Source organism: Ovis canadensis, chromosome 9 (assembly GCF_042477335.2).
Source record: "Ovis canadensis isolate MfBH-ARS-UI-01 breed Bighorn chromosome 9, ARS-UI_OviCan_v2, whole genome shotgun sequence".
Taxonomy (NCBI): Eukaryota; Metazoa; Chordata; class Mammalia; order Artiodactyla; family Bovidae; genus Ovis; species Ovis canadensis.
Genome location: NC_091253.1, coordinates 96297089 through 96321454, shown reverse-complemented (window position 1 = coordinate 96321454; position 24366 = coordinate 96297089). Strand labels below are relative to the sequence as shown.

The following is a 24366-nucleotide window of genomic DNA, read 5'->3' as shown; positions in this document are numbered from 1 at the left end:
GTGATGCCATCCAGCCATCTCATCCTCGGTCGTCCCCTTCTCCTCCTGCCCCCAATCCCTCCCAGTGTCAAAGTCTTTTCCAATGAGTCAACTCTTCGCATGAGGTGGCCAAAGTACTGGAGCTTCAGCTTTAGCATCATTCCTTCCAAAGAAATCCCAGGGTTGATCTCCTTCAGAATAGACTGGTTGGATCTCCTTGCAGTCCAAGGGACTCTCAAGAGTCTTCTCCAACACCACAGTTCAAGATCATCAATTCTTCCGCACTCAGCCTTCTTCACAGTTCAACTCTCACGTCCATACATGACCACAGGAAAAACCATAGCCTTGACTAGACGGACCTTAGTTGGCAAAGTAATGTCTCTGCTCTTGAATATGCTATCTAGGTTGGTCATAACTTTTCTTCGAAGGAGTAAGCATCTTTTAGACTAGGTCATAAAAGATGTATGTCTTCCATGAAGCTCATCTTATTTTTAGGCATATCTGGTAGATTTAATAATAACCTGTGTTCTCATTAGAGACTGTCAGTAATTGGAAATACTACTTTTGTTATGCAAGGCATTGCACAAAGCATTCTATCTATGTAGAGAATCAGAACAGGATCCGTGAATTCAGTAAATTTGGAAAACAGTTTTCTTATAAATTTTAAAAGTAATTTTGTATTAACTGGTAGAACCTATACAGCTCAGTAGAGATCAATGTTTATTTGGGAAATTCCTGTGTGGGTATGTGTGTGTGTGTGAGTTGCTTAGTCATGTCCAACTCTTTGCAACCCCATAGACTTCAGCCCACCAGGCCGCTCTGTACATTGGATTCTCCAGGCAAGAACACTGGAGTGGGTTGCCATTTCCTTCTTCAAAAGGAACTACAGAAATAAAGAAAGTGATGTCGCTCAATCGTGTTGACTCTTTGCAACCCCATGGACTGTAGCCTACCTGGCTCCTCCATTCATGGAATTTTCCAGGCAAGAGTACTGGAGTGGGTTGCCATTTCCTTCTCTGGGAAATTCCTATGCTCTAGGATTAATAACAACTCAGGTGGCTGTAAAAGTCTCTTATTTTAAATCTGTTCACTTTCATTTATAAGTATTGCTTTTCCTCTGGATGGTGAATCTTAGCACTTTAATCTCTGAAATTTTAAAACTTCACCTGTTAGATGCTGAACTATTAGCAGCTTTCTGTATACAGGTTTTAAATTTGTATTATGGATATGCAAAGCTTAAATATCTCAACTTGACAAAGCATAGGAGGAAAAGAGATTTTTCCACTGCCTTTAGAAATACATGCTTTGAATCAAATGCTATAATGGTCATATGACACATACAAATACTTTCTACAGAAGAAAAAATATTGCATGCTAGTTGGGCTTCTGATGCTTAACAGAGCTATGTAACACTCCTCAATGTTCAATACACTGTCTTTGCGATTTTCAAAACTATACTGGAAGATACAGTAATTTAAAAAGTTAAAAAGGGACATTGGAAGTGAAAGAGTGAGGTTAAAAACAAAGATAATAACCAGTCCCTTGGACAGCAAGGAGACCAAATCAGTCAATTCTAAAGGAAATTAATCCTGAATATTCACTGGAAGGACTGATGCTGAAGCTGAAGCCCCAGTGCTTTGGCCACCTGATGTGAAGAACTGACTCCTTAGAAAAGACCCTGATGCTGGGAAAGACTGAAGCCAGGAGGAGAAGGGGACGACAGAGGATGAGATGATTGGATGGCATCACTGACTCAACTCAATGGACATGAGTTTGAGCAAGTTCCAGGAGATGGTGATGGACAGGGAGGCCTGGTGTGCTGCAGTCCATGGGGTCGCAAAGAGTCGGACACGACTGAGCAACTGAACAATGACAATATTTTAAAGTTATAAATATTTTTATCTTACGTATATCTAGATTCCTTACCGAGAACAATGAGATATAAAAGCAAAAGAGAACACACTACATTACTCCTTCTCAAGTGGGAAACAGACGCCTAGAGTTGTAAAGTAACTACTCTGAGGTCACAGCTATTAATTGGCTGAAAGAATTCAAAAGTGTCAGATCCCTTTAGGCCAAACTACACCCGGTGGCGAAGACAATGGCACCCCCCTCCAGTACTCTTGCCTGGCAAATCCCATGGACGGAGGAGCCTGGTAGGCTGCAGTCCGTGGGGTGGTAAGAGTCGGACACAACTGAGCGACTTCACTTTTCAATTTTCACTTTCATGCATTGGAGAAGGGAACGGCAACTCAATCCAGTGTTCTTGCCTGGAGAATCCCAGGGACCGAGGAGCCTGGTGGGCTGCCGTCTATGGGGTCGCACAGAGTCGGACACGACTGAAGCGACTTAGCAGCAGCAGCAGCAGCACAGCTGGTGGCAGATAATCTCAGGCTACACAGGGATTCAGTTACACAATGCTTGAGGAACTTATCTGAAGACCAGGAAGAGGAGACACATTTTTCATTTATTTTTTACATATTTATTTGTATTCTTTCGGAGAAAAAGAAATTCACTGTATAATAGGAAAGGGAAAAAATGTAGGGATGTGCCAAAGCAACACAAACTCTGATGCACTCTCTACCCAACCTCAAAAAAAGAAAAGTAGAAATTATCTCAAAAGAACAGAGTAGCAGGCAGAATGCATTCCCTTTTAAAATTGATTAAAGGGTTGTCATTCTTTGGTTGTACAATATCTCTTCATCCTTATAAAAAGGAAACTCCTAACAGCTGAGCATAAAGCTGTATTCAGCGTTGTCTGCTTTCCTCCAAAGTGGAAGGCTTAGGGTTTCCACTGATCACTTCCCAGACAGTTGCTTACTGCTCTGAAATATAGTTGTGAACATACATCCTGCTATGAGTCTCCTCTCTAACATCTGTATATATCTATCTAACATCTGTATCCGTCTGGCAAATCTTGCAAGATTTTAACAGAATGCTGCATCCTAAAAGTCTGACGTTTCTGAAGAGTATGAAGAATCCTTGGGAAAAAATGAGAAGCTGAAAGTATCATCTCCCACTACAGCAAAGCCTTACCATACATTAATAGGTAACTGTTGAATGAAATGTATTTCTCAGGCCTGATCTCTCCCTAGATTCCAGACTTGCATATCCAACCTGCATGCTGGACATTTTCAATTGAATGATGACTGAAGGTATTTCACACTCAACTTGTCTGAAACAAAATATTTATTTCCACTGTCCTTTCTTCTCATCCCCTTCCACACACCAAACTCTTCTAGTTTTCCCACTTTAGAGAAAAAGTACATTTTTTACCTAGCTATTTAGCTCAGGTTTGGAAATGTGTGATTCCTTTCTTTCCACCGATTCAATCCTTCACCAAGTCCTGCTGCTCTTTGCTTAAAATATGTCTTGAATCTAACCATATTATACTGCTTCCATCACCTCTACCTTGGTTCAGAGCACCATTACCTCTTGCCTATTTCAGTCCAACAACCTCCTGATTAGTTTCATGTCGTATTAGCCTCTTCTCATTCCTCCCCGCCCCCCCCTCAATAATTCATTCTCTAAACATCAACCAGGATGATCTACTTAAAGGTAAAACATTTCACATTTCATGTCTCTCATTTGCTTCAAAATTTCCATGGCTCCTGTTACCCTGAGCACACAGTCCCGTCTCTGATGGTGGCCAACAAAGCTGCCATGAAACCTAGGATGAAGTCCTAGCCCCTGTAGTTGCTGACCTTCAGCACACCCTGAAAGGAGGTCAGGGAGGCAATCAGGAATGAGGCATTCTGTGTTTGGGGGGAAAACTGGCAGAACAGGCCTTTAGAGAGGTAGGTATTCTGAGGAGAAGATTTTACAAGCCCAATTTCTTGCATCTTCTTTTTTTTTTAAACAGATGACTTTATTGATTTCATTTAGTTTTCTTTTTTGACTGTGCTGCGTCTTCGTTGCTCTAGTTGTGGCAAATGGGTGCTACCCTCTAGTCGCTGTGAGGGGCTTCTCGCTGTGGTGGCTCCTCTTGTTGTGAAACATGGACTCTGGGGGCACAGGCTTCAGCAGCTGTGGGGCCTAGGCTCTAGAGCAGACGCTCAGTAGTTGTGGCGCATAGGCTGAGTTGCTCCAAGACATGTGGGATCTTCCCTGCATGTGGGATCTTCCCTGCATGGGGGATCTTCCTGGCCCAGGGACTGAACCTGTGCCTCCTGTATTGCAAGGCAGATCCTTTACCACTGAGACACCAGGGAAAGTCCTTAGCATCTTCTCATATCTAGAAAAACACTAAAATCATTAATGGAGAGACTTCTGCTCCTCATGACTAGCAGCAACATTCTGCCAAAATGAGTGCTTCCTTGCACGCATATCCCTTTCACTAAAATCACATATATGTTGACCGCTTCCTTACCTCTCTGGAGCAGTTCCTCAGGGCTATCTGAGAAGCTGTCTCCCAGGCTATATTCCCCATTTAGCCCCAAATAAAGCTTAACTCATAACTTTCACTTTGTGCATTTTTTCATCAACAAAGCTCTTCTGGTCTATCCTAGCCTAGACCTGTAACACTTTCTACCATACTTCCCCCAAGTCACTACACTCTGAACAACTGTCCTCTGTTTTAAAACAGCATGTTTTGTGCCTATTGTTCCAGCTGCCTGACACACTCCTCCCTTAACCTTCCAACGACTGATTTCAACTTCTTTTTCAGGTGTCTGAGCAATGGTCATCTCCGAGATAACTTTTCTGAACACATTGCCTGAAATACTCCCCACACGGCCAGTTAACTATCCTCATGATGCTTAATTCTCTTCAGTTTCTGGAACTGTAAAGCTTAGCAAAGGCATCTTTCGCTGAAATGGAAGCTCCAAATGTCATCTGTATCAGTGCAACAGGTGCTCAAATATTTGAAATAGTTGAATGAAATATTCCTTGATTAATGTTTTCAAGATATTTGGCAGAGCCAGGAGGCTATGCGGGCATTATAAAATAGAATAAAAGAATCTTGGAGCCTGCTGAATAGGATTATAACAGAAAAGGATTGTAATAGGAAACAGGCTTGCCAGAATATTGGAAAACTGGAAGAAGATATACTTCAGTAATGTTTGGGCTCTATTTTCGCTTCATAAGCATATGGTCTCAGTGAAGCAGATTTTGATTCAAGAACTGTTTTGTACAACCAGAGCACAGGGAACTATATTCAATATCTTGTTAACAAATTATAATGGAAAAGAATTTTAAAATTATATATATATATGTATATATATATATACATATATAAAACTGAATCACTTGGCTATACACCTGAAACATTGTAAATCAACTATATTTCAGTAAAAAAACAAAGAAAGAATTATTTGGAAAAAATCTCCTTAAATAGAGGATGAGCTTCAGCACAGCACAAAATCAAGCTTTCCTACCTTCTCAGTATCACAGCAGGTACACACCCTTACTGGGAGCTTCAGGTAGCTGCTTTCAAATATGCTGCATCTATTTCCCCTCATTGTAACAACTGGTTTCTGGTGGGTTTTCAGAAACCTTGGCAAATAAAATGAGAATTTAATTTAATCTTACAGGAGGTAAGTGTAGATCTCTGGGTCGACATTATCTGTTTCTGCCAATCCACAGCCAACCTTAAACTCTGCAAGGATGCAAGGAGGTTCAGAAGTTTAAGACTGTCCCAAGAGATTAAAGAATGCTAGCTCAGTGCAACGGACTGAATGTCGTGATCCCCTCACCATTCATATGTTGGATCCTACCCCTCTCCAATATGATGGTGTTAGGAGGGGGGAACTTTGGGAGATAATTAGGTCATGAGAATGGAGATCTCATGACTGAGACTGGTGTTCTTCTGAAAAGAACCCAAGAGAGCTCTCTTGCCCTCTTTCCACCACGTGAGGATACAAGGAGAGGTCGGGGTCTGCAACCCAGAAGAGAGCTCTTGCTAGACACCGAACCTGTTGGATCCTCCACCCTGGACTTCCCAGACTCCAGAACTGTGAGAAATAAATGTTTGCTGTTTAAGCCATCCAGTCTATGGTATTCTCTTATACCAGCCTGAATCAAGGCACTCTATAGCGTCTAGTGAAACTCTAACCTAGTATAGGACGTAGCTTTAAGTGAAATAAAGTGAAATAAACTAAAGACGTTAAAGTGAGGAACCATTTTCACTTAGATTTTTTAAGGGGGAGGACATAAGAGAATTACTAAAAATATACCTTGCTTATTGTACAATTTCTAAGAAAGATGTACAAAGGCTCATATTAAATAACTTATCTCTCCAACCAGGAGTCAATTTATTTTCTAGTCACTGAAAACATTTCCTCAAGTGTGTGAATTTACACACTTTTTAAAGTGAAACAAGGTGAAAAGGAAATGTCAATGCCTTCTAAAATGTTTCATAGGTAATCTAAGTTTGTTTTCGCAATAAAGGAGTATTAACCTCTTTATTGAAGTTGATTTGAGGTAATTTTACAATTAAAACAAATGTACATTAGCATATTGCATTAGATGGGAATGAACAGTTCTTCAGTTCTTTTAAAAAGGATTTGCATATAAACATATCTAAGCAATTCTCAGCAAGGTCACTGATAACTTTCATGACACTAAATTCAAATGACATTTCTTAGATTATATCTGTTCTTTCTTGTAGCTTTTGACATGTTTGATCATTTCCTTTTTGAAGTGTTTTCTTCTCCTTGATTCTGTAATAGTACAGTCTCCTGGTTTTCACCCTACATCACTGGAAGAAACTGATCAGCCTTTCGGCAGGTTCATCTTGATGTAACTGGTCATTGAACGTGGGAGTTCCTCAAAGCTTTGTCCAAGGCTCTCTCCTCTTCTCATGTTGTTCTTTCTCTCTAAGGGGGCTTATATAAAGCTTCCAACTTTTCAACATTTTGGTACACAGAGAAAATGATAATCTTTGTATAGATACTTAGACCTGGAGGCCACTGGCCTAAAGGCTTCTGCTACTCCACGGATAGAGGATAATTAACATCTTAACACATATATGTTCTATCTCATCACAACCCGTGGCACACTGGTGTGGATCTGGGCAATTCTAAATCGAGATCCATGTATTTGGCTATCACCAATATGTAACACAACTTTATATTTTCAGCCCAGTCCTCATTATTAGCCCTGCACCCCTAGATCCAATTGCCTATCTGACATCTCTTTTTTGGATATTGGAAAGTACCTTAAATACATCATGTCTAAAACTAAGCTCATGATTTGCGTTCTTCAAAACTTGGTCCTCTTCTGGTGTTCTCTATGTCTCAGTGTAAGCAATCATACCAGGCTGTACAAGCCCAGAGTTCTAGGAAATAGCCTGACACTTCCTTCTCATTCCTACATTTAATCTATCATCAGCCCCAAGTCAGTAATTCCTAATGTCTTCTTATCTCTCCACCTCTACCACTACCTGAGTCCAAGTTATCATCATGGCATCCAGTCCCATCACTTCATGGCAAATAGATGGGGAAAAAACAGAAACAGACTATTTTCTTGGACTCCAAAATCACTGTGGTCGGTGACTGCAGCCATGAGATTAAAAGACACTTGATCCTTGGAAGAAAAGCTATGACAAACCTAGATGGAGTATTACAAAGCAAAGACATCACTTTAAAGGCAAATGTCTGTATAGTCGAAGCTATGATTTTTCCAGTAGTCATGCATGGATGTGAAAGTTGGACCATAAAGAAGGCTGAGCACAGAAGAATTGTTGCTTTTGAACTGTGGTGTTGGAGAAGACTCTTGAGAGTCCCTTAGAGTGCAAGGATACCAAATGAGTCAATTCTAAAGGAAATCAACCCTTAATACTGGAAGGATCGATGCTGAAGCTGAAGCTCCAATACTTTGGCCACCTGAAGAGAAGAGCTGACTCATTGGAAAAGATCCTGACGCTGGGAAAGACTGAAGGCAGGAGGAGAAAGGGGACGATAGAGGATGAGATGGTTGGATGGTATCACTGACTCAATGGACATGAGTCTGAGCAAGCTCCGGGAGAGGGTGAATGACAGGAAGACTGGCTTGCTGCAGTCCGTGGGATTGCAAAGAGTTGGACACAACTGAGTGACGGAACAACAAATGCTACAGGAGAAGAGCAAAGAAATATCTCCAGGAGGAATGAAGAGTCTGAGCCAAAGCAGAAATAATGCCGACTGTTAGATGTGTCTGATAGTGAAAGTAAACTCTGATGCCATAACAAACAATATTGCATAGGAACTGGAATGTTAGATCCATGAATCAAGGTAAATTGGAAGTGGTCAAACAGGAGATGGCAAGAGTGAACACTGACTTCTTTTAAATCAGTTAACTAAAATGAACTGGAATGGGAGAATTTAATTCAGATGATTGTTATATCTATGACCATGGGCAAGAACCCCTTAAAAGACATAGAGTATCCCTCATAGTCAACAAAAGACTCTAAATGCAGTACTGGGGTCCAAACTCAAAAGTGACAGTATGATTTCAGTTCATATCCAATGTAAAAAACTCAACATCACAGTAATCCAAGTCTATGCCTGAACCACTAATGAAGCTGAAGCTGAAGTTGAATGGTTCTATGAAGACCTACAACACATTTTAGAACTAACAGGGAAAAAAAATGTCCTTTGAAACACCAGGGACTAAAATGAAAAAGCAGGAAGTTAAGAGATACCTGGAGTAACAGGCAAGTTTGGCCTTGGAGTACAGAATGAAGCAGGGCAAAGGCTAACAGAGTTTTGCCAAGAAAACACTCGTCACAGCAAACACCCTCTTCCAACAACACAAGAGAAGACTCTACACATGGACATCACCAGATGGTCAAATAAAAATCTGATTGATTATATTCTTTGTAGCTGAAGATGAGAATCTCTATAGAGTCTGCAAAAAAAAAAAACCAGGAGCTGACTGTAGCTCAGATCATGAACTCCTTATTGCCAAATTTAGACTTAAATTGAAGAAAGTAGGGAAAACCACTAGGCAATTAAATCGTGAACTAAGTCAAATCCCTTATACAGTGGATGTGACAAATAGGTTCAAGGGATCAGATCTGATAGAGACTGTGTCAGTAGAACTATGGACAGAGGTTCGTAACATTGTACAGGAGGTGGTGATAAAAACCATCCCCAAGAAAAAGAAATGCAAAAAGGCAAAATGGTTGTCTGAGAAGGCCTTATATATAGCTGAGAAAAGTAGAAAACAAAACGCAAAGGAGAAAAGAAAGGATATACCCATCTGAATGCAGAGTTCCAAAGAATAGCAAGGAAAGATAGTCTTCCTAAGTGAACAATGCAAAGATATAGAGGAAAACAATAGAATGGGAAAGACTAGAGATCTCTTCAAGAAAATTAGAGATATCAAGGGAATATTTCGTGCAAAGATGGGCACAATAAAGGAGAGAAGTAGCATGGACCTAACAGAAGCAGAAGAGTTTAAGAAGACGTAGCAAGAATACTCAGAATAACTATATAAAAAAGGTTTTAATGACCCAGATAACCATGATAGTGTGGTCACTCACCTAGAGCCATAGACATCCTGGAGTATGAAGTCAAGTGGGCCTTCAAAAGTACTACTATGAACAAAGCTAGTAGAGCTATTTCAAATTCTAAAAGATGATGCTGTTAAAGTGCTGCACTCAATGTGCCAGCAAACTTGGAAAACTCATCAGCGGCCACAGGACTGGAAATGGTCAGATTTAATTCTAATCACAAAGAAGGGCAATGCCAAAAAATGTTCAAACTACCATGCAATTGCACTCAATTCACACGCTATCAAGGTAATGCTCAAAATCCTTCAAGCCTGACACTACCTGTATATGAACCAAGAACTTCCAGATGTACAGGATTTAGAAAAGGCAGAGGAGCCAGAGATCAAACTGCCAACATCCATGGATCATAGAAAAAGCAAGAGAGTTCCAGAAAAACATCTATTTCTCCTTCATTGACTACACTAAAATCTTTGACTGTGTGGATCACAACAAACTGGAAAATTCTTAAAGAGATGGGAGTACCAGACCACCTTACCTGCCTTTGGAGAAACCTGTATGCAACTCAAGGAAGCAATAGTTAGAACTGGACATGGAACAACAGACTGATTCAAAATTGGGAAAGCAGTACATCAAGGCTGTATAATGAATTCAGTTTAGGTCAGTCGCTCAGTCGTGTCCAACTCTTTGCAACCCCATGAATTGCAGCACGGTGGGCCTCCCTGTCCATCACCAACTCCTGGAGTTCACTCAAACTCAAGTCCATCAAGTCGGTGATGCCATCCAGCCATCTCATCCTCTGTCATCACCTTCTCCTCCTGCCCCCAATCCCTCCCAGCATCAGGGTCTTTTCCAACGAGTCAACTCTTCACATGAGGTGGCCAAAGTACTGGAGCTTCAGCTTTAGCATCATTCCTTCCAAAGAAATCCCAGGGCTGATCTCCTTCAGAATGGACTGGTTGGATCTCTTTGCAGTCCAAGGGACTCTCAAGAGTCTTCTCCAACACCACAGTTCAAAATCATCAATTCTTTGGTGCTCAGCCTTCTTCACAGTCCAACTCTCACATCCATACATGACCACAGGAAAAACCATAGCCTTGACTAGATGGAACTTTGTTGGCAAAGTAATGTCTCTATTTTTCAATATGCTATCTATGTTGGTCTTAACTTTCCTTCCAAGGAGTGTCTTTTAATTTCATGGCTGCAATCACCATCTTCAGTGATTTGGGGGCCCCCCAAAATAAAGTCTGACACTGTTTCCACTGTTTCCCCATCTATTTACCATGCAGTGATGGGACCAGATGCCATCATCTTCATTTCCTGAATGTTGAGCTTTAAGCCAACTTTTTCACTCTCCTCTTTTACTTTCATCAAGAGGCTTTTTAGTTCCTCTTCACTTTCTGCCATAAGGGTGGTGTCATCTGCATATCTGAGGTTATTGATATTTCTCCCAGCAATCTTGATTCCAGCATGTGCTTCTTCCAGCTCAGCGTTTCTCATGATGTACTCTACACAGAAGTTAAATAAGCAGGGTGACAATATACAGCCTTGATGTACTCCTTTCCCTATTTGGAACCGGTCTATTGTTCCATGTCCAGTTCTAACTATTGCTTCTTGACCTGCATATAGGTTTCTCAGAAGGCAGGTCAGGTAGTCTGGTATTCCCACCTCCTTCAGAATTTTCCACAGTTTACTGTGATCCACACAGTCAAAGGCTTTGGCATAGTCAATAAAGCAGAAGTAGATGTTTTTCTGGAACTCTCTTGCTTTTTCGATGATTCAGCGGATGTTGGCAATTTGATCTCTGGTTCCTCTGCCTTCTCTAAAACCAGCTTGAACATCTGGAAGTTCACGGTTCACATATTGCTGAAGCCTGGCTTTGATAATGCTGAGCATTACTTTACTAGCGTGTGAGATGAGAGCAATTGTGCAGTAGTTTGAGCATTCTTTGGCATTGCCTTCCTTTGAGATTGGAATGAAAACTGACCTTTTGCTGAGTTTCCCAAATTTGCTGGCATATTGAGTGCAGCACTTTCACAGCATCACTTTCAGGATTTGAAATAGCTCAACTGGAATTCCATCGCCTCCACTAGCTTTGTTCATAGTGATGCTTTCTAAGGCCCACTTGACTTCACAGTCCAGGATCTGGCTCTAGGTGAGTGATCACACCATCGTGATTATCTGGGTCGTGAAGCTCTTTTTTTGTACAGTTCTTCTGTGTATTCTTGCCACCTCTTCTTAATGTCTTCTGCTTCTGTTAGGTCCATACCATTTTCTGTCCTTTATCGAGCCCATCTTTGCATGAAATGTTCCATTGGTATCTCTAATTATCTTGAAGAGATCTCTAGTCTTTCCCATTCTGTTTTCCTGTATAATAAGGCTGCATAATATCAGCCTGCTTATTTAACTGATATGCAGAGTACATCATGCAAAATGCTAGACTTCAGGAACTTAAGCTAGAATCAAGATTGTTGGAAGAAATATCAATAACCTCAGATATGCAGATGATACCACCCTTATGGCAGAAAGCAAAGAGGAACTAAAGAGCCTGTTGATGAAAGTGAAAGAGTAGAGTGAAAAGCTGGCTTAAAACTCAACATTCAGAAAACTAAGATCATGGCATCCAGGCCCATAGTTCCTGGCTAATGGATGGAGAAAAAATGGAAACAGTGACAGATTTTACTTTCTTGGGCTCCAAAATCACTGTGGACAATGACTGCAGCCATGAAATGAAAACACATTTGCTCCTTGGAAGATAAGCTATGAGAAACCTGGACAGCGTAGCAAGGACATTACTTTGCCGACCAAAGTCCATCTAGTCAAAACTATGCTTTTTCTTGTAGGCAGGTATGGATGTGAGAATTGGACCGTAAAGAAGGCTGAACAGTAAAGAATTGATGCTTTTGAACTGTGGTGCTGGAGAAGACTCTTGAGAGACCCTTGGACAGCAAAGAGATCAACCAAGTCAATCCTAAAGGAAATCAACCCTGAATATTCATTGGAAGGACTGATGTTGAAGCTTAAACTCCAATACTTTGGTCACCTGATGCAAAGAACTGACTCACTTGAAAAGACCCTGCTGCTTGGAAAGATTGAGGGCAGGAGGAGAAGGGGATGCCAGAGGATGAGATGATTGGATGGCATCACCGATTCAATGGACATCAGTCTGAGCAAAGTCCAGGAGATGGTGAAGGACAGGGAGGCCTGGCGAGCTGCAGTCCACAGGGTTGCAGATAGTCGGATACAACTGAACCTCTGAACAACAACAAAGCAAAAGCTGGAAGACCTCTTGTGGCCTAGTCTCCAGTCATCCAGGCCTCTATTATATTCTGTAGCCTAAAAACTATCACAATATCAGTCCAGATTCAAGGAGAAGAACTATTCTAGGAGTTGAATATCAAAAAGCATAGTTCTTAGGAGAGGAAGGACAGTCTTTGGAGAACACGAACCACAGCACCCTCTTCACTCCCATTCTGCAGTTCATCTCCTCTTGCTGTTTCCGCTTTTATCACCCTGGCCTTCTCTCTGGTCCCACTAGCCACCATCCTCTATCCTGCTAAAGGCTTTTGTACGTACCCTTTTTTTTTTTTTTTTGCTTATAGTGTTCTTTTGATCCCCAGTTTGCCAAATTAACTACTGTTCAGCTTTCATACCTAAATCAAGTCTGACAAAAGCCTTTCCTGATTTTCTTAACCAGGCTAAATCTTTTCATGATATCTTCTGTACTCTCAGGGCATGGGATATATTTTTAGCACTGTCCTCTTCCCCACTGCACTTTGTATTTGTCTGAATGACTATGTAATTTTTGTCTCAATATCCCCCACTAACCTGGAAGAAGAGCCATGTCTGTTTTTCCTTTCTTACCACAGAGCCTGGCTAGTATTCCAGTATTTATTTTCTGAATAAACAGAAATAAACTAAACAAATGAAATATCTCTGTATAACAAAGTATCCTTTTCCCTACAGAATTATAGTGAAGTAGATAATCACATTCCCATATTCAATGCATAAATAATTAGACAACCCAAATATAAACCATTTTTCACAGATGACATCTCATGAATTTAGATGTCATATTCATTTGCTACATCCTACCTATAAAATTAGCAAAATGTATAAAGAAGGCAAGTAAATATAGCTAAACTGAATAAGTTTTGTGGTATTTTTCTAATCTCCTTTCAAATGAGGCTAAAACTCTGATTCTAATTTCTATGACTTAAAAAAAAGCAGAAAAGTATACCAAATGGAGAGGTGATTTCCTACTCTACACAGGAATCCAGTACTGATAGCAAAGACCACTAGAAGCATTCTACTCAGAAACCCAGGGGGATTTGCTACACAAATGAAACAAGACACAAATACTAACTGACCCTCACTATGTTATCCATAAAAAAGTTAAAGTGTCAGTCGCTCAGTCATGTCTGACTTTTTGTGACCCTGTGGACTGTAGCCTGCCAGCTCCTCTGTCCAGGGAATTCTCCTGGCAATAATACTGCAATGGGTAGCCACTCCCTTCTCCAGAGGATCTTCCTGACCCAAGGATTGAACCTGGGTCTCCTGCATTGCAGGCAGATTCTTTACCATCTGAGCCATAACTTGTCTGTAAGTAAACATTCTATCAAGTTTCTATTTGACATGAAATATTTCATCTTCTGGTGGGATCTCACATCCCTGTTCTTAGAAAGTTACACAAATGGTGAAAGGTTGAATTGGAGGAAATATTCACTGTGCTTAGTCATTCAGCTGTGTCTGACTCTTTGTGACCCCCATGGACTGTAGCCCACCAGGCTCCTCTGTCCATGGGGATTATCCAGGCAAGAATATTGGGGTGCATTGCCATGCCTTCCTCTAGGAATCAAACTCAGGTCTCCTGCATTGCAAGCAGAGCCTTTATCATCTGAGCCACCAGGGAAGCCCAAATTTTATTCACTAGTTATAGCTATTAACCCACCTATAATTACCCAGACTTTAAAAATGTTTTTTGTAGAAGTGGTTAGTAGCTGTAATATTCGCTAGTTATGGCTTTTAATCACTTCTACAAAAGTTTTTTTAAAGTCTGGATAGTTATAGATGGTAATTATCATAAGCCAAAGTTCCTTATCAAAAAGTACATTTTATTTCTGGTCTTTTGAATCCCAAGCCTCTCAACTCTAATTGATGCCAACTGCTGAAAATATTTGGTCTAGTGAAAGACTGTTTCTTGCAGTCTGAAACGATTCAACCATGTTTTAACTTATTCTTTCTCCTCATTACAATGTGGATTCCATGAGGGCATGAATTTGGTTAGTTTTGTTTACCTAGAGCAATCTCTGGCACATTGTCCTGACCAATGAATTACTGAATGAGTGACTAGCACTGGTCTTCTAGAATCAGATCCTATGTATTTCTCAAAATATTTATCAATATTCTTATTTGTTATTTATTAAGAAAAAATATTTTCCAAAAACGCAAAAAAAAAAAAAAGCCTTTTACTTATCATTTATGCTTCTTGCTTCCTGGGTATTATGCCATATGAAATTAGTGTTTCTAATTATCTAACCTGTCTCCATCACCAGTTAAGAAAAAAATTTTACAATAGGTGAAAAGAGCGTTTGGCTAAGTCAATTGTTAAGAACAAGACAACAAGTCCGAATTGGAATCACTTATGCAGACCTGGTTTCAATCCCTGGGTCAGGAAGACTCCCTGGAGAAGGAAATGGCAACTCACTCTTACCTGGAAAATCCCATGGTTGGAAGAGCCTGGTACGTTACAGTCCATGGGATCAAAAAGAGTTGGACACAGCTGAGTAACTTCACTTTCACCTTTCATGCTTCTTCCAGAAATGGAATGTTAACCTAATCAATCAAGATTCTCCTGATCAGCACTAGTGAGACAACCTGCCTGATAGAGACCTGCCATCCTCTAAAGAAAAGACCTTGCCACAATCAATCCACTTTTTGCTAGTATAATTTCCCTGTCCCACTACCTTTTGCCTATGTCAGTCTTTAAACTTTGTACTGATAGCTCCTTGGAGTTCCTTTCTATATGCTAGATGGGAGGCTGCCTGATTCATGAATCAATAAATGAAGCCAATAAGACTTTAAAAATTTACTCAGTTGAATTTTGTTTTATAACACATTGAATTTCTTTGGTTGTTACAAGTTTTCTGGAATAAAACTTCATTTTCTTAGTGACTGAGCTGTAACTTTTACCTTATTGTGAGATTTCAGAAGTCTTATCAGATTAAACAACTGCATGGCAAATGATAAAGAAGTCTACAAGCAGATCCATGAGTATGACCATTTTTGTGGGATAATTTAACTATTATTTGACTAAAAATAAAAAAAAAGATACCAGATAGAAGGTATGAAAATCTGGTATAAAACAGTTTCTTAAATCTAAACTCTGTCTCTCAATAAACTGTCAAATATTTTGTCTTAAAAAGGTGACTTGAAACAGGTGAAGTTGGAACAGTCATTAATAAGTGTTTAAACCTAATGGAGACTATAAAATTTAGATAATAGTAAATATATTAACATCAAATTTGCCCATTAAAGGAAATTCTCCTAAGTGGTCCTCTAACACATCCTTAATGCTGGCCAACAAACATGACTTGCGGGTTTTCAATATGTGAGTATCTGTACCATTAGCACCTTATTTCTCAACTCATCAATCACACTGAATTATTCACAACTAAATCTCTTTTTCCTTTGTCCTGCTTCTTGTTAGGTGTGGATTAAGAACTAGATTGCTGTGCCTAAAGTTATAAAGTGCCAAACAGAATTTTAAATACTCGACAGGTTCAACCTTCTCTACAGCTGCTCCAATTCCAGACTTGAACTTAGAAAAAGTTGTGTTGCAAGAAACATGATCCACTCACATTTTCAGAAGCGTTAACGTGTGCCTCCTTAAACCTCTCACATTTATCCAAAAAAGAGAGATACACAACCTACATTTGCAAGAGCCATATTTTACCAATCTTTTCACTAGTCTAAGTGTTGTTTCAGTCTAGCTTTCCATTTCCTATAACCCCTGACTCTGCTTTCCAGTTATCTTTAACTCCTGACTCCGCCTTATTTCTACTATAGGCTTAGAACAAGGATAGTTACTGGAATAATTGAATAGTTTGCTAAATAGATTCCCCCTCATTTTCTTCAGATCCCACTGCCATCAAGTCTTTCTTGATTCCACCTCGAGAAGAGAAAGAGAAATATGCAATGTTATCGAGTCCATTTCAGTCTCAGATATGCATCAAAAATATTCCATCTTGCCTTCTATTCCTCTGTATTTACCACTCAAACTAACACATACTCCTTACAAGCAGGAGGAATAAGGGCAGAGGTTTCAGATATATTAGTAACGTCTATTCTTTTTGGTAGGGCAACTCCCTGATTGAACGGAGTATGGTAGGAAATGCATATTTCTCAAACTAAGCCCTTTCAAGGACAGACGCCAAGGTTGAGCAGTACTCCCGGCTTCTCGGCCACGCGAAAGGAACTGTGAATGACTACGGAAGATCTGCACCAAACCATCCAGATGCAGTTCAAGAGCTGCTGTGAAACAGCAAAGCCCAGCCTGGGAAATTCATGTCACATCCCGTACGTGGGTCAGAAGTGGCGAAGTACAGACACACAGAGCAGTGGATAAGACAGGGTGCACACGCATACATCCCATACCGCTGGGGATGAAGGGGCGAAACACAAACACACACACACACACTCCACACACACACACACTCCACACACACACACAAACTACACCCCGAGAAAGCCCTCGGGGGCCTCCCGGGCAGGCGGGCTCCGCGTCAGGGGGCACCGCCAGCCTCCGTCTTTCCCAGCCTCCGCCTCCGAAACCGCGGTCTATTGACCGTCCGAGGCTTCTCCCCTGTGAAGCGGAGAGGTGCACGCCGGCCTTACCTCGGGGGCTGCTGTCCTGGAGGTACGGGGGCGCCGTGGGAGTGACACTCCCCGAGTGGGACGCGGACAGCAGCGGCGAGCGCTCGTCCACGCCGTCAGCAGCCATGACTGCGGCAGAGGCGGCCGCGCAGGCCGAGTCCGCGGCCCCGGGAGGCGGTGTCGGCGCCGCGGCCGCTCGGAGGACCGGGCTGTGTCACACGGTAGGAGGCGGCGGGGCGGGGCGCGGCGGGGCGGGAGCGGGGGGCGGAGGAGGGCGGGGTGCCGAGAGGGGAGGGCCCACTGGGGAAGACCGCCAGGGAAAGGGGCCAAGTCACCGAAAGCGCCGAGGAGCTAATGGATGCAAGGGTCCCCAAAACCTCAGAGGAGCCGAGTGGGATGGAAGGGTCACCAAAAACACAGAGGAGCTAATGGGATGGAAGGGTCACCAAAACCTAAGAGGAGCCGAGTGGGGTGGAAGGGCTACCAAAACCTCAGAGGAGCTAAGTGGGATGGAAGAGTAACCAAAACCTCAGAGGAGCTAAGTGGGATGCAAGGGTTACACCTCTTTCCTCTTTGTACTTGACTTTTCTTTGGCTAAGGAGAAAGAAGGGGAAAGAGGAAGCCTGAAAGGGGATAAAAAGGCCTGTGGCTTGATGACGGGAAAACTACAGCTAACACAAATCCACGTTTAACTCCTCCGGGCGGAAAGAGGAGCTCTTTGCTGTCAAACTTGCTGCGGTTAAATGAAGAGAGCTTATTTAACCCTAAGAAAGCTTAGGGTTATGAATTCCTTCTCGAGGGTTGCTGGTTTTGTCGGGAAATCATTTTTCAACCTCTGCTGTCTAAGAGGAAATAGATTTTTGGAGCATCAGTGCCATTCCCTGCTTTTCCTTGTTAATTTTAAATACGTTTGGTGCTCTAGTAACAGTACCTTATGGAGACAAGGCATAGTGGGTTGGCTTTTACAAGTTTCATTTTACAAAGTGGATTGTCACGTTAGTTTTGTTTTTGTACTGTATTGTCGCTGACACACATATGATAATAAGTTTATGAATAATGCAAGACAAAACTGTTTTCTTTAGCTAATGCTTTCTTTCACATGTAAAAGAGAGCATAGAAAACAAGTTAGGTCACAGTTCTCATCTTGCTTGTTGTCTTTTTCTTTTCTTATTTTGTTGGCTCACTAGAATGGTTTTAAATCAAAGTTTTGACCATGCCCAGATTAAAAGAAAATGCAATGCGAAAATAGTCATCGTCTCAAACCGATAATTTTTCTGCAACAATTCTGAGTCATTCATCACATATTTATCATGTGATCACTGGTCTGCAAAGATGAGTAGGGCATGGCCTTCATCTTCAAGATGCGCATGAGGCAGCAGAGTCAAAAACAAACGAAGAATGAGGCCGGTAGTCTTTAAATGGGCTGTGGCTTTAAAGGAGCAGGGGGAAAGCAAACTGTAGACATTTGAAACTACCTCTTATATTACATGCCCTCTGAAGATGTTCTTTATTTTGAAAAATCCATTTAGGCGTCAGCCAGAAATTCTAAGGGAAAATCAAAGTATAATGTTTTCTATTATGTAACATCTTTCGTGGGTCAGTAGCATCAGAATACAATAAAATATAAGGATTCCTACAGGACATAATCAAAGGGCATTTATAAGTCTCTGAAACCTGGAATGTGAGGGCTCAAGATGTAGCACTCCTTGCAAAAGGGAACAATTTACAGAAGAAACAGCATTGTTTTTACATTTGCAGCCTAGAAGCTATGGAGATAAAGAAACCTTTAAGACGAATCAACAAAATCCTATTTCTATAAAGTCGGTCCTCCACATCCACAGATTCAATCACACTTCAAAATTTTTGGAGAAAAGATTTCAGAAAATTGCAAAAAGCAAAATGTAAATTTGTCGGGTATAGGCAATTGTTTGCATATCATCTACATTGTATTTTATAGATATTTTTATATCGTTTACATTGTATCAATATTAAGTATATCGCAAGCAATCTAGAGATGATTTAAAGTACATGGGAAGATGTACATAGGTCACATGCAATACTGTATAATACTGTGCCATTTTATGTAAGAGACTTGAGCATCCAAAGGTTTCGGTATCCTTTAGGGGTGGGATGGGATGGTCTGGAACCAATACCCCAGGGACAGAGAAGGACAAGGGGCGACTGTAGTGTCTTATCCTGTCATCTATCACACTTTATTGTAATACTGTGTTTACATTTTCATGACCCACTCACCTTTTACCCCCAGCTGACTTTGTGAGATCAGAAACCAACTCTATCTCATTCACTATTACATCTTCAGTATCTAATACAAGGCACAGCACATTAATAAGCACTCAATAAATGCTTGCCAAATAAATAACAAATGAGTGTATGAACAAATGCTATGCAGTCCCAGAATCTTACTAAAATAAATCGTTAACAGGAAAAAAGTGAAAAGAGTATTTCTTGACGTTTTGATATCAGAAGACGAGCATTTTGCCATCTGACTATGTTATTGTTCTGTTATATCTTTACAACTAGAGTTCCTTTATTGCCCAGGTATAATGATCAGTATCAATTTTTTTCATTCTTTATTTCTTTTATGTGATTTCTCTATTCATGTCAGAATTCATTTGAGGATGATACAGTTAATGGGTATATTGGGATTATATTTGCCACAATGTCAAATTTTACCAAAAGTGAAAAAAATTTTTTCTAGATGAGTATCACTTCATTCTAGTTTAAAGATAATATTATAGTTTATGGTTACTCAGTAAATAGTAAATGGTGATGGTTTAGTTGCTAAGTTGTGTCTGACTCTTGCAACCCGGTAGACAGAGGAGCCTGGCAAGCTACAGTCCATGGATTCTCCAGGCCAGAATACTAGAGTGGGTTGCCATTTCCTTCTCCAGGGGATCTCCCTGACCCAGGGATCGAACTCAGGTCTCCTGCATTGGAGGTGGATTCTTTACCAACTGAGCTGCAAGGGAAGCTCAAAATACTGATCAATCTAAGGCATTTTATGATTATGACATCACTATTTACTTTCACTTTTGGAATAATAGCATAGTATAATCAGATATGTATGAAATAACAGTATGGGATAAGCATCTTTGTATATTTTGTCATCTAAATCAATCCAGGTTTAGACCAAGTTCTTTGAAAGTGATTCCGCAGATTCAGCTCCTTGAGCGCAGAACCCGTTTATTCAGGGAGGCACGAACTGAAAACAGACAAATGATGTGCCTTCCTCATCTCTGTCTGCCCCAGTCTCCAATATTTAACTGTGAAACTGAAGAGGATAACAGCCATAAACACTCCGGTTTCGTCAGGGGAGGGGAGGGAGATGACTTGCATTTAGAATGGAAAAAGCATCGCATACGCTGAACCACAGACTCCTGAGATCCAGTTGAGCACATGTCACTAGTCGCCTTCCACCGGAGCCGGGGAATGCTCCTTTATTAGGGTGATTCTGCTCCCGGCGTCCTTATGCTTCCTCACCTATTGCTCTCCTTGCCTCTTTGCTCTGCTACTGAGTTCCTTCTTGTCCATAAGGTATGGCTCCTGTTTGCTGCTGAGTAACTTCTCAGCCTGTCTCCTGTCTAACACTGGAGGCCCAGAGGCCTTTTAAAAATTGTGAACTGTCTCTTTTCCTTTTAATGCAAGTTGATAAACTCCATTTAAAACTTTACAGGCTTCTTATAAATCTGATTAGGGTTTACTTCCTACTCCCACAGCCACAGACATAATTCTTTATGGAAGTGAAGCTAGGTCAGATTTGAGACCCTTCAGATTTGCAGAAACTCCTTTGTCTTAGCTAAGGAAGTCTTTGGGTCACTGCTTAAATCTTTCTGATGCCTTCACAAGGGATTTTTATGGCCATCCCTTGGATTAAAATTTTATCCTGAGGCCATTTCTTGTTAAAAATCTCTTACTGGACTGGTCTGAACCCTCTGCTTTTCCTCTAGATACTGTTGTAAACTCAAAGTTCTTTTTTTAGTTCATCTCTTTGATAGGCAAAATAACGACCCCTCAAAAGATGTCTAATGCTAATCCCTGGAACCTGGGAAACATTACATGGCAAAAGAGATTTAGCACATGTGATTATGGAATGCAGATCTTACCATACGGAGGCTATCCTAGATTACCCAGGTGGGCCAGTGAGTCTTTAAAAGCAGAGAACCTTCCCGGTCGTAGTTAGCAGTATTCACAGAAGCAGAAGGAGGAGAGATTAGAAGTGTGAGAAGGATACAGCCTACCACTGCTGACTTTGTGGGCGGAGGTAAAGAGTGTGGGTGGCCTTTAGAGCTAAGAGTGACTTTCAGCTGACAAGCAGCAAGGAAGTGGGGATTTCAGTCCCACAGCCACAAAGAAGTTGATTCTATAAACAACTTTAATGAGCAAAGAAATCGTGAGCAAAGAAGAACAAAAAGCATCACTCATCCATCACCCACCTATACAAGGGTTAAGCTGAAACCCACTGCAGTCTCTCCTGCGAGGAATCCAAAGTGAAAAGCAGGATGAGGCACTCTGTGCTTTGGATAAACAGGCCTCTAGATCGGTGCACATCTTAGGAAGAATTTCAATGACCCCAGGTTCTTGCATCTTCCATATATAGAAAAGTACTAAAATAATTAACCTGAGATGTTTGTTCTTTGTGATTAGCAATAGTCTTTTACCAAGATTTAAGCTTGACTGTTTGTATTTCCTAGTCCCTCCTCCCACCCCAGCCCCCCCAAAAAACCCATATATATTCTGTCTTCTCCTCTACCTCTTTGGAGCACTTCCTCAGAGCTGTCTCCCAGGCTACACTCCTCAGTAAGACTCTGAATAAAACTTAAACTCACAACCCTTTATGTCCTGTGTTTTTTCCAAGGTGACATACAGATCTTCCCCTAGAGCTTGTAGGTGGAACATAGACCTGCTAATCCCTTGACTCTGGGCCAGGGAGAACTACTGGACTTCTGACCTACAGAAGCATTAAATTAAAACAAAATAGAAACCAGGTTTGACAATCCCACAAGCAGACAAAAATCATTTAAGTTACATAAGCAAAATAAATCTAGCTTATTTCATGAACAAAAGTAAAAATCAACTTAGCTTTTTTCTTATAAGTGACTTATAATCATCTTCCTAAAATGGTATAAGATAATCACTTTAACCAATCCTCTACTACCTGGAAACCCCCATTGTAATACCCAATCACTGTAAAAGTTAAACAACTTTCTTGCTTCCACTTTATAAAATCATCCTGTGATGTCATGCCTCTGAGCTTCATCTCAGTGTTGGATCTGAAGACTCCCAGTTTGCAAACTATCCTTTTGTACAACAAAACTCTTACTTAATATTATTTTAGTTATATAGTTTAAATTCTTATCATCCCTAGACTTTGACAGAATTATAAAATGATAAAATCATGTTGTTTAAGCTGCTGTTTGTGATAATTTTTATGGCAGCAATATAAAATGCCACCTCTTATCAAGTACCTTTATCTTATCAAACACCTTTATCTTATAAATGAAGCTAATTGTTACTTTCTGTATCGTGGATGGAAATTAGCAAGATCAGCAAGTTCATTGTGTGCTTTTTCTACCTTCCAAGTTACCACAAGCAGTAGTTCATTGGTAAACCTCTGTTATCACGTCTTTGTAGCAATTTCCTCCCTGTTTTATAGCTTCTACTAAAAGTTTCCCCTCTATACCTTCCAGCATTCTCAGTCTCCCTAGTCCTAAAGACAGTGGCATACCATACACTTGGGTTTTGTTAGAGCAATACTAATTTCTGTTACATTTATTTATTTATTTGCCCTTTAAGTACCAGTCTCTGTTGGATTTATCTTTTGCTTTGTACTTTCAGTACCACTTTTTATTGCTTTGTAAGAATCCACCATCTTACAACATAGTTGGTTAAAACAGCAATGTTTTACTTTTCAGAAAGATGCTTTCACCTGGTGGATGAGCAGGGTACTAAAAAAGCTGCATTGGCTGAATCTCTGTCTACAAATGCACTTTTACCCTGGGCTTCTTCATTCCATGTCAGTCTCAAAACAGGGTACCTAGAGGGCAAAGACACAGCTGCCAAGGCTTCACAAGCCCAAGGTTTTGGAACACCTACAATGTTACTTCTTCCGTATTATATTGGTCAAAGAAAAGCACAAGGCCAACCCACATTCAGACAGGGAGAAGGATAGATTCAGTCTCTTGTTGGAAGATGTGGCATGTTACATGCAAAGGAGCATGGATGCAGAAGGTGTAATTCACTGGAGGTCATTTCATAATCTCTCACAAACACACAAAGTATTTTGTGTAAAAAAAAATTCATTAAGAAAGACAAAGGAGAGTTCTTCAAGGGACGTAATGCTTTAGAGAAGTTCAATTTTAAATTCTTTGCTTCTCTCTCTCTTTCTCTCCACAAATTGGCACTGAGGAAATACCATGTGAGGAAACAGTGAGAAAATAGCTGTCTGCAAGTCAGGAAGAGAGTCTTAATCAGAAACTGAGCTCCTGCTCTGAGACTTCCATCCTTCATTTCCAACTGTGAGGAAAGAAACTTCTGTTGTTTAAGCTGTCTGTGGCATTTTGTTGTGGCAGCTTGAACTAATGCAATCTACTAGAGTAAAGCTGCTTTGTAAAAATCCTTTTAGCCCTCGAAGACACACATATGCACATTTCATAGAGAAACCTATTTGAGACCATATAAGCAGTTGATTAATGTAAAAACACATTTTATGATAAGAAACCTACTTTTCCCATGGCTTCAGAAGCCAGCTGTGTCACTGAGCTGGACCCTGCGGGACTTTCCCCACCACCCTCTGCTTTAGGTTTTCTTTGAAGCACCTAGGCAACAGTACTGGCTGCACAATTCCTGAGCTGTTCTGCAGAAGTGGAAACTGAACTACTTGATGACCATGAGCACATAGCCCTAGGCCTCCTGGAGCCTAAGGACTGTTCCCGCACCATCAGCCAATCAGGGAACTGGCATGAGCTGATTAGCTGACCACAAACCCTGCGACCCCCCCACCACCTGGCATTTAAAAGTGTTTTGCCAAAACTCTTTGGGGAGCTCAGAGCTTTTTAGGGCAT

At 40.8% G+C, this 24366-nt stretch overlaps 1 protein-coding gene across 1 annotated transcript in view; it reads right to left on the bottom strand.

Moving 5' to 3' along the window:
• The window catches only part of PIP4P2 (phosphatidylinositol-4,5-bisphosphate 4-phosphatase 2), a 72411-nt gene extending 54882 nt beyond the window's left edge, over nt 1-17529 (bottom strand). The window contains exon 1 of the mRNA XM_069600660.1: nt 17306-17529. Within this exon, the coding sequence (XP_069456761.1) occupies nt 17306-17411 (106 nt within the window). The 5' untranslated portion in view covers nt 17412-17529. The remainder of the gene's footprint in view (nt 1-17305) is intronic.
• Between the last annotated feature and the right edge of the window lie 6837 nt (nt 17530-24366).